This window comes from Uloborus diversus, chromosome 1, assembly GCF_026930045.1.
Source record: "Uloborus diversus isolate 005 chromosome 1, Udiv.v.3.1, whole genome shotgun sequence".
NCBI lineage: Eukaryota > Metazoa > Arthropoda > Arachnida > Araneae > Uloboridae > Uloborus > Uloborus diversus.
The window spans coordinates 201,409,351-201,430,557 of record NC_072731.1 but is presented as its reverse complement, the minus strand read 5'-3'; the positions used below and the strand labels follow the sequence as shown (position 1 = coordinate 201,430,557).

Genomic DNA, 21,207 nt, shown 5'->3' with positions numbered 1-21,207 from the left:
ATAACTGTCTCTCTTAACTGTAACTAACTTTATTACCTGACATCCGCTTTCACACCCCGTAGGTTGTACTACTTCCGGTCTGATAAATGCCTGAAGTATTCTCTGATTTTACTATTATAGTTTCATAAAATTTCTGAATGAACTAAAAATAATTTATCACCATGATACTTCTAGAAATCAACAATCGGATAATCGAAGATATTTTGCGCTTAAAGTTCAAAAATGCTCTGGCTGGGTATGACATTAAACACCAATGTTTACTATTAAAAGTTCTATTTGAATGCTTTTTTGAAATGTAACGCTGCCGATAGAAGATAAACTTATCTGCTTTCAAACAATTTAAATACTAAATAGTAATGCAACATTTTTTTACCAAAAACATAAGTCATAGTTACAATGTATTTTCTGTAATCTTTAAATGTCAAAGTAGATTTACGTTGGGCTATTTAATATCTCGTCTTACAACTTGTTATTTTTGTCTTTCTTGAAAGTATAAAATCTTCATAACCTCTCCAAATCTTTATTGTTGGATTGTTTTTTAGAAATAAAGCAGAGACTGTTGATGTTACTGTAGCTGATTTTGATGGTGTTTTATTTCATATTTCGAATCTAAATGGAGACAAGACTAAAGTTCGTGTGAGTATTTTTGTGCACACAGTATACATTTTTCTTTGATTTGATCGGGAAAAATGATGTTAATTTTTTTTCCGATAGGTGAGTATCTCACTGAAGTTTTATAAAGAATTGCAAGAACATGGTGCTGATGAAGTAAGTTTTAGCTAATTGCATTTTTGAAGTATTACTTTTAATGCAATATAAAAAAACATTTTTTCTGATAACATAAAACTCCGGCTATCGCAGCGATAAAAATTGTGCAAATAGGTAACATGGATTTAAGTCGCTAACATATTTGAGTATCACAAAAAACCCCTTTTTCAATGCAAATGATAAGACATCTAAATTTGTAAAATGTCTTTTCATCCACATATCCAAGTGTCCATTTGGTACTAATTTATTATTTCGTCCATATGGTTGTTCAATCCCCCTCCCCCCTCCCTCTCTTCCCCAAGTTTGAAATATTAATGTCTTTACATATAAGTGGGCGTGGTTTTTGTCACTTACGCAAAGAATTTGCATAAAGTATGTTATACACCCTTTTCCCCTGAAAAAATTCAAAATAATGGACCAAAAGCCCAAATGATCAAGTTTTGCGCAAGTTTAGTGAGATTCATGTCATCAAATTGAAAAGTGGTAAAATGTTCAAAATAACCAGAACAACTGTGGTGACTTTTCACATTGCATGTAAGCCCTTATGACTGAACACTTTTTAAAATAGCTAGAATGTAAATTTAGCAAACTTTGATATCATGCCAGAACAAGCTGACTCTAAGTTTGGCAATTAATCATATAAAAGGTGAAATTAATTTAAAAAAAAGTTTGACATTTGCATTTAGTTTTTTTAGTGAGATAGATTTAAATAAGTAGGTTTATGAGGGTGTGCTGTATTTTATTAAAATTTTGTGATGACATCTTGTCGCGGATTCATTTCGCCCATGAACATGTTAATTATGGAGGAACACTTCTTAAACAGTATGAAATAATTTCATTCACTATTTACAACTTAAAATTTTACTTAATGTATATAGGCCGCACATGCTGCTGCCATCAGGTATGCTAGCACGATGCAGCACAAGTACACTTACGACTCGCTTTTTAAGCATAATTTATTACTGTTGCCACACACTCATTGGCAAAACTTTTCAGGTAAGAGTCAAAATGTATGAAAAGCCATGTTTAAATTTCATATGGCGTTCAACACTTTTAAAAAATTTGCTTAAATTTCCGAGTTTCTTTTTCTTCTGAAGTTTCAATTTTCAATGTATGATAAATAAAATATACATGTTTTCCTATTTATAACAACATTATTAACACAGCAAATATTGCATCAATGTGTTTCAGCTACAATTGTTAAAAATTAAAATGTAAGTAAAATTTTAAAATGATTTGTTTTTTAGCTGTTACACAGAGAATATGGTTCACTGTTAACTACATCTGAAGAAGGTGAGTCATATTTTTCTTTTTGTGCATGAACTTTGTAAGAATTTTATTGAGCCTATGAAGGGTATGAATTTTATTGAACCATATGCATGCAGTGAAATAAATAAAAAGAAAACCTTACTATTAAAAAACGGTTTCAACAGTGATGTATTAATTTGGATAATATGTAGTACAATTGTTTGCATATCTTTTAACATGAAAATCTTTTAACGAGGAGAAAAAAAATATTTCAGTTCCCTCAGTTTTGTGTTACATGTTTTCTTCAAGAAATTTTGTTGCAGCTTTTTTTTTCTTTTTTGCTTTCTCTTTACCTACTAAATGATGTGTGTGCTCTATGAGCTTTTTTTTTCTTTTCAGATTTAAAATTACGTGTTCATGATAACAAGTAAATGCATCGTTAATCATGCCTAGTATGATGTAAAACGTTTTTTCAATATTGACACTTTATATAAACTGGAGGCAAATCATCACACATTGTGTTGCAGTTTATCCTGCAAGATAACTATTATTTTCCAGGAGCAGATCTATAAATCCCCCCCCCCCCCCGCAACAAAATCTACATTCAGTCGCGAACAGTGTATTGCAATGGTAATAAGTCTTAGTGCTAGTTTTGTTTTTTTTTTCAATTTGTTGAGCCTCTTAGGGGTGTGCCTCCCCTGCACTGCAGAGTTTGTGTGTACGCAGAGCCAAGCTTGCTATTTTTGCTACCATTAGTCCTAGATGCATATTTCCGATTGCACAAATGTTCAAAGAAAAATGCAGAGTTAGGATATTAAAAGTTTGAAGCGGAAAAAGAATAAGGGAGGAGACCATTTAAAAATATAACTTTTTATATTGGCTTCAAGTTACCTACATTACGTTTAAGGAAACAGTCCTGATTGAAAAGTAATTCCAACACAAAAATGTTTAAATGTTTGCGACCAAAATAAAGTTAAAAAAAAATAGGGTACTGTCGGGCTATCATGAGAAAAGCTCCCGCCGTCAAGTCTGAGCCCGTCTACTGCCATAGAAATGGACTTCGTTCATTTTCTGCTAGGGTTAGCAGGAAGGCTTTTTGGCACCATTTTGCAACTCGTCTGCTCGCCTTTGTGCAGTCGTACGGGTTTTTTCAACATTAAGCGTCCCTTGGAAAAATGAGGCGCGCCTCGTTACTATAGCAGTAGACAGGCGCAGACATTTCGGCAATGGCTTTTCTCGTATTGGTTGGACAGTAACGGCTCCAGTAATCTCAGATTAACTCAATTTTCTGAGCCTTTGAATGTATTTAGACTCTTAAAACTAGTTTTTTTTTTATGCAACTACATCTCATCTAACGTTTGGCTGCTTCTGGATCCTCTGAATTAGTTAATTCTATTTTTATTTGCTCCATTTCGAAAAAAGTTACTAACCCCAGTAACAGACACCGGCAATTCTGATGATACCCAGCAATAAATAGGAAGAGAAAAGGATGAGTAATGGACAGAATTCCCCTTTTCTCTTTAAAATGTGCAAAAGTTCTTTATTTTTAGATCTAAAGCCTTATTAAATTCAAATGAGCATGAAACACCCTCAGACCTCGTGGTGGCTGTTCATAACCTTCCACCACTGCCTTGTAAATACCAACTGGTTCACAAAATTTACTCTGATAAACACCAGATGGTTGCACCGTATTCATGGGTCGCAGCAACATCTGTTTTACCCATCAGAAATTCTTATTATTTGAATCCAAAGTTGTGACTGTCTGTTACTGGTGCCATTACTCTATTTATCTTTTTCATTGCTATTGAAAAATAAATGCAAATGGTATATGCAAAAAAAACCCAAGTTCATACATTTTGGAAAAATGTACTCTATGCACATGTATAATTTAAACAATTGTTAACCTCTACATTTTACTCCCGAAAAAGTATAATTGACTACAAGTGTAAAGTGGTGTAGGTCACAAAATGTTGTATTCCATATCTTGGTGAATATTAGTCATATTCACCATCTTGGTGAATATTAGTCATATTCACCATGTCAAATGTTTTGTGTTCAAATAGTTTTTTCATGCTTGTAATTTTGCTAAATGGAATGTAGAGAACCTAGGGACCATTAAAAAGTTGAATTTTGATTTTTTTATTTTTTTTTGCTTCAAACTCGTATCTTAACTCTGCATCACATTTTATCCATTTTTGCAATTGAATGTATACCTCTAGATCTAACAGCTGCAAAAATAGAGGTCTTGCAGGTTAAATGAGGACACGTTGTATAACTCTGTTTATATAAATATGTTCACACTTTCAAATAGGCCTTAGTCCTTGAAAAATCTCATTTTATTCTTAAAAAGTCTTTGAATACTCCTTGAAAGAATTTCCAATTTAGTGCTTAAACCTTTATAAATCTTTGCTTTTATTTATTTATTAATTTGTTTTAATAAAACAAATCAAGTGGAAAAGTTCACTAAAAGGAAAAATCAAGTCCTCACAGTTTTATGTATTGCCAGATTGAAAAGAAATGTGTTTAAATAAAATGATTCATTTTCTGCATATTTATTTATTTTTTGAAGAAATTAATTTCTATGCTTTTCATCAAGTATTATTAAAAATAAATTGACAACTGTCGGCCTCTGGGCTGATTGTGATCAGGGGTCTGTCCAGGATTTTTCACAGGGTCCGTTTTTTTTTTTTTTTTTTTTTTGAAAAATAAAATAATTTTGTGAAAAACGAATTAATTTTGTGACAAATCAAATAATTTCGCAAAAAAAAAAGAAAAAGTTTAATTGAAATTTTAGAATTTAGAGCGTGCACAAACTGCATCATTTTAACTTAAAGTAGAGTGTTTTCCTCTTCTGTGGTGAGAATATCATTCTGGGGTGTTTTTCTAGTATTTGGTGGGGGGGCATCGCTCCCTCAAGTAGCAATATTGATCTACCATTCTTTGTTATGTTAAATTGTACTAATAATATCTCTGTGCAGCATTTAAAATAATTGTAACAAAATATTTAAAATTCAGACGAGGGGGTTCAGCATTTAACTTTTTGACCCAAGACACTCTTTAAAAGCATAGAATTTCGTTTAAAACTTATAAATTCCGTGATTTTAACAAAAATAAGAAGAGATTTTATTTGTTTACTTCTTAACAAAGCGTATTAAACATCAAAAATTCAAAAAATCAGATTCCCATGGCGGATGCAAAGAGATCGCAATTCTCAAAGTTGAAGGCATCAAAGGTATAAAAACGGCTTGTAAAAGAAATATTTTTGATAAAATTATTTTCAAATTGCATTTTAGAGTCCTATGATAAACATGTCATTAATATCTGTGGACACAGTTGAAGCAAAAATAAAATTAAACCATCGATTCAGCATTTAAATTTTTACTCATAAAGAAAATGAAATTTTGCTTTGAAAACTTGAAATGCGTGTTCTAACAAAAATAGAGACTTTTCATTTATTTGCATCCTAACAAAGCCAAGTTAGCTTGAAAAAAGAACAAAATATGATTCTTATATCGGATGTTAAAAGGTTGTATTTTTCAAAATGTAGACATTTAAAGGAAAAAAACGGCAAGTAATGCAGTTTATTTAAAGTTAATCATCCTTGTTAGTATCGAAAAATCAAACCCATATCATTTTCTTCCAAAATAACAGTTAAACATCGCACAGCAACATAAAAACGCAAATATTGACAAGCTGGTAAAATGATGAGAATATTTTGTAATTAAGTCGGAGGCTAAATGGTGAAAATTTTGAAGTTGGTAACCCTATCTGAAGCGATCATATTTTCCTCAACCCTTACTATCCCTTTGCAGTTCGAAGTTCATTTCGCAGATATATATTATTATTATTGTTCATTAAGTCATGAGTGGGGAGAAAAGTGCTTACCAACGTATTTTCAGAAAAAATTACAACGCCACTGCTAATTAGCTGTGATAAAACAAACAAACAAAATTATTTAAGACTAAATTTATTTTCAACTGTTAATTTCTTTCCAAGAAACAAACAACAAGCATTATATTTATTTGGCAGTAGCAATTATTTATCGCCTGCAGGAGCATCGCAAGAGTGACTTTTTTTTTATACAAAATTAGCAGATTTTGTTTTAGCTGATCCTTCTAATTTGACTTCAAAAAAGGTTCCAAAAATTATTGGTGCATTATTTTACTTTCAGATTTGCTCTTTCAATAAACTACTCGTGAAAGATCCGTTCCTGTTTATCAGAATTTTGTGATGGGTCCGTTTTGGTTGATCTTATTTTTGTGAAGGGTCCGCTAACGGACCCAAATATCCTCTGGCCAGACCCCTGGTGATATAATAAAATATGGATTTCTCAGGCGTCCTACATATGGGACCTGTTAATTGATGACCAGAAATGCTGGGGAAGAAGTTAATCTAAAAGTGAGAAAGAAGAAACATTACTTCATGAGACCACCTGGAAGGGTTGGAGCGCTCATGCTCTGACGAAGATTGCTACGATCCGAACTGGCTAAATTGAATTGTTCGTTATAATATGAATTTATAACTTAATCTAGGGGAATTTAAATAAATGAAAAAGTAAACTTGGGAAGAGTCTTTATTGCCTAAACATTGCGTGATATCTCGCCAGGCAGAGTGACAAAGTTTACAGAAGAGTTCAAAGTGATATTTTAATTTTTTCTTTTTGCAGTTTGAACCATTATCAAATTTGGTTTCTTTTAATGAGTTTGTCTATTCATTCACCAAGAAAAATTACCTTAATCTATATTTTAAGTTAAATTGCTTTTTATTAATACAGTGAAATACGTTTATCACGAAAGAACTTTACATGAAGAATATGTTGAAGAAAAAGTACCTAATGGTACAGAGTATATGATTCAACTTAACAGAAATCTTTTAACACCAAGCTCTTTTATCATGAAAAAATATTTCCGTTTCCTAAGGGTCTTGCTGAATGTTGTTCGTTGTATTGGAAATACAGTAGAACCTCACTAACAAACTCCAAAAGTTCCCTTAAAATCAATTTGTCTCTACGAGATTTTGTCTTATCTGACAGACAATAGAACAGGGATTAGAAATGAAGTCCTTCTTAATAGCAATTCGTTTTATGCACATTCCGAATAACAAGGTTACTGAACAGATGATTATTTTCAGTTTCGTGTTAGTAAAGCTATTTATGTTAGAAAGTCAGTTACATGATAAGAAAGCCATTTATGTCATGTTAAAATTTACTGTAATAAAGTGCATACAGGCCTGATCCTAGCAGGTGTGCAGCGTGTGCACCGCACTAGGGCGGCTAAAGCAAGGGGCGGCAGCAGGCCGCATCTTATTGTTCTTTTAAGCAAGCAAAATTCTTCAAGAATTTCTCACAAGATAACTTATAATAAGTCAAATAAATATGCTGAATTTTAAATGTTCAATTATCAAAGTAAGTGCTGATTTCCCGACAGCATAGCATAGTTTAAGAAAAATAGATTGTTAGGGAACATTGTGTTTGTTCATTGTCCATTAATATCTACTCTTTACATACATGCTTCATTTGCTTGCAAAATTTGTGACAGAACCGGTAATCACGCAAGGATACAGGGGAGATGAGGGAAATGGCCTCCCTCCTGAAGCATAAAAAGGTGCCTTCTAAAAAGAGCACTCAGGGTGGCCACTAATGTTTACCCCCAAGTTTTTATAGATCTAAACAATGAAGACATATTTTATATATTATATTTTTAAAAATCTATACTGATTAGATACTCTCGCAAGCATTTCAAACAACAAATTCTGTTTTCAACAATCGCGAATGCGTGGACAGACAGTGGAAAATTGCGACTCTCCTGAGAGTCAAACATATATGAATGATGAACTAAAATTTTGTAATTTTCCCTCTTTACAGCATTTTTTTTTCGAATTAAAATCACGAATAAACTGCCCAGTTTCAGATCAGGGCTCTTGCCCCAAGTAGTAAATTTAAACATAGCTCCAAAAGGATGCCATGACCTCCTTGACGAGACTAAAGAAGGCTTAAAATTGCGTTTTTAGGACTTGAATCTCAGAAAATTTTGCTGTTTGAACCACCAGTCTTAAGGACCCAATTAAATCTCTTATTCATCCCTTCCACCTTAACTTAATCAAACATAGCCTGAAAATGTTGGCTTTAAAATCCAAAATGTGTTTTCAGAGGACAGCCCTTTTTAATGTCATCAAAATTTGCTTAATGACATTTTTCGTATTTCTGTTTTGAAATTTTTGTGATAGAGGGCCCCGAAATCCATTCCCAAACATTACAACCAAAGATAGTCTCAATTAGCGTCTTTAGAGAGGCTCCTAATCCCACCACCTCAGTTTGAAATTGACTTCAGTTTCAAAAAACAGTTCGTGAGGGCACACTGAATCCCCGTCCGATCTTTGTCCCATCGTTATCGAACAATGTAAAATACAATTTTCTAAAAAACTCGGGAGGAGAACTGCCTGGCTAATATGTAACTTTTTACCGCGCTAGGGCATATACCTATCAATCGTCGAAGTGAGATGGACAAAAGTTTATAGTTGTGTTTTTCAGATATTAATATCGAAAAATATCCGAAAGACCCGCCGAAGCTTCCCAGTTTTGTTAACGTCACGAAAGATAGCAAAAAATTGCGCTTTTAGAAATATCCACTTGGGAGCTCCAAAACCCTTCCTTCCCAAAAAATAGCCTAAAATGGATTTTAGTTCCGAAAAATATTTTGGTTCGGAATATTTTCATGTTTTCCCTATCGTTTTCAAATGTAGCCAAACATGGGTTTTTGAAACAATAGTGCAGAGAAATTACCGGAGGAAAGCCACCAGGAGAGCCGTCACCAAAGACAGCCTAAATTTGCGTTTTAAACATCAATTTTGAAAACTTTCGATAGGAGATGATTGAATCTCCCTCCCTCTAGCAACTTCAACAAAGATAACCCAAAACTGCTTGATTAAAACTTCAATTTCGGAAAATTTTCGGGAAGAGTGCCGAACTTTCCTAAGCTACAGTTACAAAAAATAGCTTTGTATTGATTTCAATTTTGAAAGAATTTTAGTTGAGAACTTCAACATTACATTTCCCCTGAAGTCTCGAAAAAGTTCCTAAAATTGTGATATTTGACGTCAATTTCGAAAATTTCCCCATGCACCTTGAATATACCCGACTCTTTTCTCCTTGCAACCAAACACAACCAAAGATTACTAAAACTATTTTTCATGCCCTAATTTCGATAATTTTCTGGGAGCAATCCCCCCCTTCCCTGATTCCCCCTCCTCCGTCCTTTCTCTGATGTCACCAAAGACAGACTATAAAATGCGTTTTTACGATTAGTAAATTTTGGTATCTATTACTTTCTTCAAAGATATAAATTGTACCTAAAGAGTTTCTTACTACAAAACTTTTCTTCCTTTTTATAAGTTCATCATTCTTATTTTTTTTTCTTCTGTTTTAAATTAGAACTTGATATAGAAATTTGAAGAAGTATTTTTATGGACGTCAAAGATTGGTCAAAATATGCAAATTACTCTTGAGGGGCGGCACATTAGATCTTTGCACACGGGCGGCCGACACCCTAGGATCGGCCCTGAGTGCATACATAATTAAGAATGATTTAAAGAGTAAGTAGTGAAGAATAATGTTCTTTACTGTTGTCTTCTACTCATTTCTTTTATTTTTCTTTTAGGATATAACGTTTCGCTTCTCTTTGATTTGGAAAACATTCCTCAAAAGTATGATGATTTAATTCAAAAGGCTGGTCTCTTAAAGAGGAATTGCTTTGCCTCGGTGTTTGAAAAATATTTTGAGTTTCAAGAGAGAGGAGAAGAAGGCCACAAGAGAGCAGTCATTCACTACAGAGATGAGGAGACATTGTGAGTTTATGTATTTTTGCTTTAGCCCTGGCTATTGGGCGGTAGTTTATTGAATGTAATTTACTGAGTTTTAACACTTTCACAGTTGATGGGATTCAGAAATGCTTCCTCTTTTTCTTAATCTTCATCTTATGTCTCAACTGACTGAAGTGAATTTCTTAAGGAGAAACTAATCTATGCATTGATTTGTATTGTATTACGTTTACATATTTTGCTAATTTTATATTTTTATGCCTTTTATTTAAGTGTCACATAATTTTTTACAAGAAGTCATTTTGTTAATGAATTATTCTAAACAAAGTTTTCACTGATTAGGGAGAACCTGGAACTGTCAGGGAATTTTATTTTGATCAAAAAAGTCGGGGAGAATCCTTAATATTGCCAAAAACCCGGAAATTGCCCAGACCTGGGGGGGAAAACATTATCTTTTTTATCATAAACTGCTGCAATAAACTGATTATATTCTTAACCCATTCTGTCGAAACCGGAATGAATATGGGCTTTTGCATATGAAGGGAGTACTTACTCAAAGACTTACCGTATCATTGGAAAAAAGAGTTAAAGAATTAAAAATAAAGTTTTGATATTAAGATGCTTAATAATAGTTTGTTTTTGCTTATGTTTTGAAGAAAATCATAGCTGTAAATTCATTTGGAAAGCCAAATTCAAAAATAAAGTCTGGAATAAGATTTTTTTCTTCAAAAGTCAGGGTATTTCATTTCTCAAAGCGTGTGAGAACCCTTTTGTAAAATATGCAAATCAAAGATCTGAGGAATTTACCTTAAAGTTGCAAGAAATCAGCACAAAAAATTGATCATTACTTTTATAACCTTTAAATTGAACAATATTGGCTGCTCTAACACATAGGTTCACAGAAAAATGTCCAAAAATAAATTATTATTGTTTTTATAATAAAAGTTTCAATTTAAGCTTGAAGATCTATTCAATATCAGGCTATTGAATTTCATAAAAAATCCTGGAATTAAGCTTTTTATAGTAAGATCTCTATTTTGACTGAGGATTTTATTTAAAATTGAATTAACTTTTAGGTATGTTGAAGCAAAAGCAGACAGAGTTACAGTGGTATTTAGTACTATTTTTAAAGATGAAGATGATATTGTCATTGGTAAAGTTTTCATGCAGGTACGGCAAACTTCATACAATTTTGTTAAATGCTAAAACAATTAAATGTTTCATCTGTGGTTTTTGAAATTGAAGACCTTGTTTCAAGAAGGGGATAGGTCTACTTTTTATTGGTTTTGTGTTTTGCATTGAATTTAATATATGAAGAATTATATTGTTCATAGTGAACAAGAATAAAACAGATCCCACCAGTATTCCATAGGATATTTTTTAAAAAAAGTTGTAACCGTCTTATGTTTCAGGAGAAAGTAAAGAAAAATGTGAACTTATTATGTTGCATTATTTCGAAATAAACTGGATTTTTTATCAGAAATCTCATTTTTTTTCTCATTAGAGCCAAATAGTAATTAAATCATTAATTAAAATTCAAAATTTATCTGGGTTAGTATATGTTTAGGAGCAAGAGAATGTGACAACTCCTTCATAACAGGTAATTGCATATAGTTAACATAATTTATTAAAATGTCACTCAAATTGGTTTTATAGAGGCCAATTCCAACATAATATCAAATATAAAGTTAAAAAATAGATTTATTAAAACTGTTTTCTTTCATTCCTGAAAGCAATGCCGGATATGAGGAGCAAGTCTTGCCCTGTGGGGGGGGGGGGCGCAAAGTCACTCTACTTCTGCTTTTTTTTCCCCCATTGTCACTCAATGGAAAAAACTTGAAAGAAAATGAGTAAGGGCGACAGTTTCAAGATTTTGCCCCAACTTGGGGGAAAATCGAAAATCCGACCCTGCCTGAAAGTTTTCAATACGTGGAACAGATCTCTTCCTGCACCAAGGTCTTTAATAATATTCATTAGTATTTTAAGCTTATTTTTCTTGCCATAAAAGTTGTTTTAATCTCTGCTCAGACTGAAACTTTTGGATCCTCTTAGTTGATTCACAAAGTGGTATGATTTTTGTCCCTTTTGAACTATAAATTGTGACAGCTTTTATATATGTGTTTAACAATGCTGTCGTTCCTGTTAATGATTATACAGTACCCACCACTAAAAAAACCACTGGATTATAAAATCAGCCGCTTTTTAAAACCAAATTTGGAAGAACCTAATAATTGCTTCACTAAAACATACTAAAATTATCCTTCAATAAAATCACTATCGCTGTTTTATAAAATCAAAATTTTGGACAGCATACATAAAAAAAATGATAAAGAAGCAGGAACTGGTCTCATAAGGTAAGGGAATCTCAGCGCCAAATTTGCCTCTTCAATGAATGTCAAAAAAGCACTTGATATACAATGTACTTTAGAGCAAAGAAGAAACGTTTCAAATCATTTAGTTAACTCTCAAACGACATTGAATCTTTACTCGCCAATTATGTCAACCAAACTGCAATACCTCAAGATTTTAAGACCTTTGTGTAAAAAAATCCCTCATGTTTAGTTAAAATGACAACTGTATTTTGAAGTACTTAAAACAAAAATAAATGACGTACTTCATTTAGTTTTTTAAAGTATTTAAACTTCAAAATCTTTCATTTTTTTAAATGTAGGTATGCCGGTTTATAAAATCAGCCGCTTTGTAAAATCAAATGTCCTTAGAACGAATGTGATTTTAATAAGCGGCGGTCACTGTACTAATTTCTTTCTTATGTCACTATTTATCATAAAGGTTAGCTAAAAATTGTTAAAATAAAAGTTTTCAGAGAAATGCATGCTGTAACTTTAATAGGAGTAAAATTGAGTGGGGAATATCAAATAGATGTGTAACTAACTGTATTGTCTAGTCTTAATTGACTCTTTCAATGACCACTATTTCCTCTATTAAAAACGATATTTTCTCTTTTTTAGTTTATAGTTTTGACTCTTGCTTAAAAATTGTTTTTTGTAATTTGTGTTCTTGAATAGCCTTAAAATGTGCCTAGTTTTTTTTTTTTTTTTTCATTTGCCTAAAAAAAGATTTTAAAATAACTTTCTCTTGAACTCTATCATTAAAAATATATAGGTCTTAGTATGTTATCATGACCGTAACCAGACTTTTGTTTCAGGGAGGGTTTCACCAAACACGTTTCTCCTGAAATCTATATGATCCATAAAATTTGATTTCAACCATGCATTCTATTGAATTTTGTTACATTAACTTATTTAAATGAGGGGGTACTGCTTTAAGGGAATTTACATGAGCAAAAGCACAAGATGACATATCTATTAAATGGAGGAAAAAAAAATCTGATGTGTACACTACATAACTTCAGCCCTTTAAACATTCACTGTCTTTTTAATAACTCAAAAGAATTGATGTGTGTTCTCATATACACGCATTGAAAGCAGCACTTCTTAAATTCCTATTTTATTGACACTTATAAAATATGTTTAAGATTGAGAAATATAGAGTTTGATACTTTCAAATTCAAAGAATTTCAGTGTTTTTGTTAGCATCAGGTATTCAAAATCTTAAGGAAAATGCTGTATTGTTTTGTGAGAAACGATATTCGCATTAACTATAGTAAAAATATGTATAAATAAATACTGCAGATAAAGCACTGAGTTTGTAAAATTCTTCAATAATAATTATTTTATTTATCAAATGGAATTGCAAAATAAATTAATTGAAAATGAAAAGTAATCGTAATTTTTTCATCAAAAAAAGTATAATAAAGAGCATTAGCTGGAATAGTTTTGAAAGTTTTCTGAGGGGGTTTAAATCCTAAAAGTCCGTTCTGATTGTTAAACACACAATATGAAGAGAATTGTATTAAAATTTTAGCTACATACAAAGCTCTTCATGTTATGGAATTTTTAAAAAGTATTACTTAATTTGAAAACTCCCTCATTTTATCAATTAGCCACTTTAGATAATTTTCCCACTGGCCGAAATAAATGAATTAAGTAGATAAGTTCACACTTTTCTAGGTGTTAAATGATAAAATTATAAAACTTATATTACAGGAATTCAAAGAAGGTAGAAAAGCTAGTCATACAGCTCCACAGGTTCTGTTCAGCCACAAAGAACCCCCGATGGAACTTGCCAATACTGATGCAAGAACTGGTGACAACATTGGTTACATTACATTTGGTAATTATTAAACATTCACATTTTTATATTGTATTCTATTGATATTTCTGAATTTTGATCGACTAAAAGATAAAAGACGGTTTTGTTATTTTGCAAATGAAACTTACAAAGCAAAAGAAGAAAAAAAAAAGAAAAGACATTTGTTTTCATGAACTAAACTATACTTACGATTTCCTGTAACACAAGCTCTTCATTTCACTGATTGTTTTCCTTGGGCATATTGTAGAATTTAAAAATAATAATAAAATAGTAATTTGTAAATTGTTTCATTCAAAGAGGTATTTTTTCTCTTTTATTTATTTACAAATTTTGAATAAATTAAAAAATTCTATAAGATTTTAGAATTTTTTTATTTGTTTCTAATGGCACTCCATCTGGCAGATTTTATTTGAATACAGGACGTTAAGACTTCCTAAAACATATGCACGTGATGCTAAAGATGTATCGTCGCCTTAAAGCAACAGTAGAATACCCTAGTGTTATTCCTGGGATTAGATGTTTTAGTGTTGCCCGGAGGTGATGGCATAATCTTATTATAGTTTTCAAAATGGTTTGAATTGGAAAGAAAAAGTTATGTAAAACATGAATTACGTATTATTAGATTTAAAAAAAAAAAAAAATAGATTTAAGAAAAGAGTTCCATAAAATTTCATTTTAGCTCAAGCTTTTCAAAAATTTTACAAGATGGATCTTGTTAGGTGATTTTTAATTTTACTGTTATCACCGATTGTTTAAAGAACCTATTTATTTTAAATTTTTGTCTTTGCTCATGTACTGAATTTTAATAATGATTTTATAAACTTAAAAATTATAAGATTCATGCTCTGGTTTTTAGTTTTCTTTTGTTGCCTTTCTCAACTTAAGTTTCTGGTTTTAAGCTTAAGTTTATGTCTTAAAAAGGCTTTGTGTCAAGGTTTGAAGTTAGATATGAAAGTTAAGCATAATTGACACCTAGCTTTTTTATTTTAGTAGTCGAAATGTTCTGCTTAGCCTGATTTTAAAATCATTTTGTGTCAATAGAGCAACTAACTGCAAAATGTTGTGATAGTTATATATTTGTAACAAAGTACCTCAAAACATCACAGCTTTACTGACAAAACTATGTATAAGTAAGTGAAGTTATCCAGTTGTGTAAAACCAATTTCCATTAAAAGGTATAGATGTAAAATCCTAGTTGTTAAAAAGAAATTTTATTTGTTAAATACAACTGACAGCAGCTAATTTCAAACCCTGCTTTGTACCGTAAAAGTGTACTATTTTGTTATGTTGGTTGGAATATTTGACTTACTTTGCTACAAAGCAACACACGAATAGGTTGCTGTTTTTGTTTTCTTTTATTTTTTGCTGTAAATATTTGCACGTAAGTGAGTGAGAATTTCTTCTTTTAATCTTTAATTATATAGTGAAGTGATTTGAAAATACTTTCTCATTGGTCTTTTCATGATTTTATTGTTTAACAGCCTAGGTTAAACAGAAATTCTGCAGTAATGTGTCATTTTAGTTTTTTAAATGTAAATGCATTTTATTTCCATCTATAGTAAATTCTGTACATTTTCTCTTATTTTAAGTAGTAAGTCTGCCTTTCTTTTCAGTACTTTTTCCCAGACATACGAATAAACAGGCAAGAGACAACACTATAAACCTGATCCATACATTCAGAGATTATTTGCACTATCATATTAAGTGTTCAAAAGTAAGTTGAATATCCATTCTTTTTTGAAGCTGTATGTTTATATAAGGTGAAAAGTTCTTTGTCCGACAATGAAAAACTGCAATTTTCAGTTTAAAAGTGGTTTTGTTTTTCAGCATTATCTCCCTTGACTTCACGAGCTTTATTCAGCATTACTTCATTATTCGTGTATTTTTCGTAAGAATCTGGAAGGCTGAGAAAGTATTCATCTCCAGCCCACTCGAACCCTTCCCAGAATCAAATTTCTTCTGGTTTGGGAGCAGATAAAAGTCTGAGAGTATCTGAAGAATAGGACTAATAGCCAAGAAAATTGGACCTCAAATTTCAGTGTACTCATTGGCAACGCATCCTTGTAAACTGGTGAAAGATGATTTTTTTCTTCTTCAAGCTAGGCCTCGTCTTGGGAACTTTGGCATCCAACTGATCAAGAAAATTGATGTATTGTCTGCAATAGCTTTGCTCTTTTGCACCCCAAAACGAGCTGGCCAAAACCTTTCCGACAGATGAATCGATCAACTTTGCTTTTTTAACCGGGGAACACGAGTTAGGACCCATTGTTTAAATTGTTGTTTTGTTTCTTGCGTGTAGTGGTGGGCCCATGTCTCATATATGGTGACAAATTTCTGCACAAAACTGCTCCAATCCGTATTAAAGTGGTCCAAACATTGCTGCGAAAATTGTTTGTACATCTGCTTTTGATCAGTATTAATCAAAGGCGGCAGCCATCTTGCTCCAAACTTTTGCATCTCCAATTCTTAGTGCAAGATGGTTCGTACCCTTTTTTTTTTTCAGTATTCATACAGCCCCAGCTTTCTCTCCAACCTTCACTCACTTATCCTCCAACACGATATTATGCACTTTTTTGATGATATCTGCTATGGTTATGGATTTTGGCAGTGATTCACATGGACCATCTTTGGAGAACATGCGACTACATTTAAATTCAGCTTTCCTCTTTTTAATGGCTGACGTAGAAAGAGTCGAGTCCCCTTAAGAATACCCTATCATCAACTCTTGATGAATTTCCTAAGAGGGTAGTTCATCCAAAAGGAAAAATTTTATGCTTGCACAATATTCAAGTTCAACCATTTTAAAAAGAAACACATATAACATCTACTGTAAAAATGTTTGTAAATAAACTACTTGAGAGAACAAGTTAAAACTTTTCATACAAACTAATGACAAATGCGCCCAGGCAGGGAACTTAGTTTTGCTATTTGGAAAGCCGTTTTCGTGTTAAGCAGAAAACTTTTCACTTTAAGCTCATATATTGTCGCCTCAAAGCAACAGTCGAATATCTTAGTGTTATTTCTGGGATTACATGCTTTACTGTTGCTCTGAGGCAGCGATATCGACATATTACTGAGAAACATTATCATGAACTGCATTTTAAACCTGGACAATTCAAACAATTTAAATTAAATTGAATCAAGCTTCACAGCTCAGTTCAACAGGCGCCACAGACATCACTTTGATACTGGCTGACAACACATTTAATAGCAATTTAAAATTTGAACAAGAAGGAATGTAAAATTGAATCAAAATCCCAAAACACACTGGGGTCTCATCGGGGGGTAACTCCCGGAGGATAAGGAAAAAACCTCTAGCACTCACCAAATATCTCAATGTTTTTTCCCTAACCTAGGGGAGTAACCTTAATGAGGCCCCAGAGTGTTTTGAGATTTTGATTCAATTTTACATTCCTTGTTCAATTTTTATAATGTTATCATTATATATATATATATATATATATATATATATATATATATAATTATAAAAAAAGTGAAACATATTGAAAAGACCACACCAAAAGCCCATAGATGCTCAACACAGCAAAACTAAATCCATATTTATTGAATCCTCCATGCTGATGAGCTCTGGATTCATCCTTTGTCTTTTCCGATTAAATTGCTGCTTGTATTTTCCTTTTTCTCATCATTATTTTTTGCATAAATTGTATAAGATGTGTGCTTTATTAGGGGTACAGGAATAAGTTCTACAAGGATCGGAAATATTTTTAAATATTGATTTATTGAAACTTCTTTTGTTTTATTTTTAAATTTTTGTTTATTTCTTTCAGGCATATATTCACTCTCGTATGCGTGCCAAAACCTCAGACTTCTTAAAAGTTCTAAATAGGGCAAGGCCAGAACCAAAAATTGTAGAAAAGAAAACAATGAGGTAAGACAGTTTTAATCATGATGGTGTTTTTTTTCTTTTGAGACCAGGCGGCAAGCACCAAGTCCTGCTAAGATGAGTTTTCTACTGAAAGAAAAATTACACACATTTGTTGAGAAAATTTTAGTTCATGACTAGTCGCCCTTTTTTTCGCTTTAGCAATTTTAATTATTATTCTAGAAAAAAATTTTCATTTGTTTTAACATTAAATGAATTCGTTCGTTGATAAAATATGAATTCATTATATTTTATACCAGCTAGTCTTACCGCAAGACAGGTTTTTCTTCCATTTTTGTGCGTTTTACTAAAAAATAATACAGTTGCTTGGCATGGATCAACAAAAATATGTTAAACAGTTTAAAGGTCTGATATAGTGTCTGAAATTTTTTTATGATTAATACGCATATAATTTAAGTAATATTGATGTACTGAAGAAACTCATTGCATTTATTGTATTGCTGATACAGTGGAACTACAGAGTCAGCATAAAAGAATATCTCGGTTTTAAAAATTTATATTCATAAACTATTAACTTACCACTGTAAATGATACATTAAAATAAAGATGAACTGTTCAAGTTTTTTTGAACGTAAGTAACTACTAAAACATGCATGTTCTACACTAGCGCAGCCAGAAATTCTTTCCAGAAGGGGGTTTTGGTCACTGCAGTGCATACACATGTATAAACTATTGTATTAGGATTGACAACAATGTTAAAACTAAGTCTTTTGGGGGGTGTTTTTACCCCCAAATCCCTCCTCTTTACTGCGCCACTGACATTCGAGGATTTACCCTTTATGTGTTGGCCAGCTAGATCACCAAATCTAATCCCATGTGATTTTTTTAATGAGATTTTGTCAAAGACTTTGTACACCATCATTGCCTACAACATTGCAAGAACTGGAAGATTGCATGCGTGTAGCATAATGGAAAATTGACAGGGCAACACTCCAAAATGTATGTTGTAGATGTGTTGCGTTACGAAAGGTGCACACATCAAACATTTGTGAGTGATAAAAAACTTCTACAGTTTATTTTTATGTATCATTTATAGTGCTAAGTATAATGAAATATAAATTTTTAAAACTGGGATATTCTTTTATACTAACCCTGTATATTTTAAAGATGGGACAGGAAAAGAAACTCTACTCACCCTCGCTATTCAATATGTATCAGTGGAAAACAAATATTGCTATGTGTGAGATATTCCAATAAAATTTGTATTATTAACATTCTTTTTTTGTTTCAGTGGAAGAACGTTTGTAAGGAACTGATTAGAACTTCAACTGTACTTCCAAAATCAAACTGTAAAATAATCATTCTTTTAAAGTGGTTTCAAGATCCATCTAAATCATGATCTATTTTATGTGACATCTGATTTTTGGTATTTAAATTTTGTTACATATAGATAAACTGTTCTTTTCTATTTAAGTTGATTTGAATGCTAAATGCAAATGGGAGGTTGCCAATGTTACATTAGATTAATTTATAAAATATTTTTTTTATATTTATAAGTACATATTTTAATAGTACCTTGTTGTTTTTAGAAAAATGTTTTAGAAACAACTTCTGCTGTAATTATATCTTACTTATAATTTGTTAATATCTTATGTATTATGTAAGGTATTTGTAAAATAAATATCTTGCACTTTTTGTTGAGTAATGTTTGACTACATTTCTGCTGTTTTCATGCAAAATTTACTGTTTAGGAAATACTTCAAATATGACACATGCCTAATCTGTGCTACACTTGACTAATGTGCTTTTAAAACATTTACCAATTATTGAGTGTAGTAATTTTTTTAGGGAAGTTCTTTGGTGCTCCGATAATTTTTAACAAAATTATTCAATTGAATACAGCTTCGGTGAACTTTGGAGCTCATAAGATGTAGTGAGAAGGAAATGAATGTGAGTAAGAAAGGAAAGATTTTTAGTAAAATGAAGGCAAAATATAAATTATATAGAAGCTTTAATGTATTAACTTTTCTAAATCATTTTCAATACCTGCACCTGTTAGGACTCCCACTAACGTTACGTAACCTCAAAATTGGTTATTGTTTCTTTTTCTCTACACCAGGGTTTCCCAAACCGTGGGACCGCTTAAGGATCTGCCGACCCTTAGTAGGGAGATCATGCATAGGTGGTCGAACCAATTTCTGTTACGACAGAGCCACACAGTCTGTCGCAATGTCAAAATGAATCTTGATGGACATAACTTCAGACTGCAATATAACATCAACCTTCTGCGATAATTAATGTTCTTCCTTTTGCCACAACAGCCTTTTGCGGATACGCATTTTCCATCTGTGCAGCCACCAAAACTAAATAACAAAGCAGTCTAGAAGCTAGACAACATTCGACTCCAGGTACCAAAAATTATACCCAATATATTGAAATTGTCTGGCTAAAACAACGTGTCACTCTTATTAATTCAATGCTCAATTTTGAATTTAAATTGCTTTGTGACCGATTGATTTCTGTTTGTTCAATTTGTTTTTTGTCCTCTAGAAATTTTAAATCAAGTACTGTTAAAATAACTGACCTAGTTTAGTTTAAATAGTAAATTTCCCCTGAAATTAGTAATGGTTGATTTAATTAAGTTTATTTAACTACTAGCTACAAGTATCTATTAATTCTGATGACAGGGGTCCACACTGAATATTAATCTCTGAAGGGGGGTCCACTGGCTATAAAGTTAGGGAAGGCCTGTTCTACACTAGTCATTCTTTAAATTCTTAATTTCACTCACACCACTTTTGCTTCTTGGAAAGTTGTTAAGTAACAGTGGTGTTCCCATAGATTATACTCCATAAACGCTGGATACTCGCAAACCTTTTTTAGACATATAGCGTATACCCTCAAGCTTCATAAATTTTCATATTATGACATACTATGTATATGATGACACCAGAGAATACCCAAGGATTGCAAGGCTTCTGGTCTGGATGAAAAAATTAGAGCTGTCTTCAGGTTCCCTTCCAACAGGTTAAACCACAAATAGTGGTAGGTACAGGGGACCCTAGAGTGAGAAGTAAAAGGTGTACTTCGGGAAAGCAACATTGCACACGAAAACGCCTCATTTGGCACTTTTTTTCTAGAGCAAATTGTAATAACTCCCAAAAGTGGGCAGTCTCTAAGGAAGTTACAGATAAAATGGGTTTTTCAAATCAAATAATATCTTCTGTGAGGAGTATGGCCTCAAAACTTGAAAGTTTTAAACAAGAATACTAAAATATTCACTAATTTTAGTTATAGTAAAGAGGTCATATTTTTGAGTTGGAAGATGACAATCCTGATGAAATTTGATGTTCAAA

At 32.1% G+C, this 21,207-nt stretch overlaps 1 protein-coding gene across 1 annotated transcript; it reads left to right on the top strand.

The window, feature by feature from the left end:
- Nucleotides 1-44: 44 nt before the first annotated feature.
- On the top strand, nucleotides 45-19,478 carry LOC129234134 (probable actin-related protein 2/3 complex subunit 2). Its single transcript, XM_054868027.1, has 10 exons — nucleotides 45-235; nucleotides 543-636; nucleotides 715-768; nucleotides 2,016-2,061; nucleotides 9,672-9,858; nucleotides 10,908-11,001; nucleotides 13,899-14,025; nucleotides 15,618-15,718; nucleotides 17,796-17,896; nucleotides 19,143-19,478. The coding sequence occupies exons 1-10, from the start codon at nucleotides 162-164 to the stop codon at nucleotides 19,165-19,167; spliced, it is 903 nt and encodes a 300-aa protein (XP_054724002.1). The 5' UTR covers nucleotides 45-161; the 3' UTR covers nucleotides 19,168-19,478.
- Nucleotides 19,479-21,207: the final 1,729 nt, after the last annotated feature.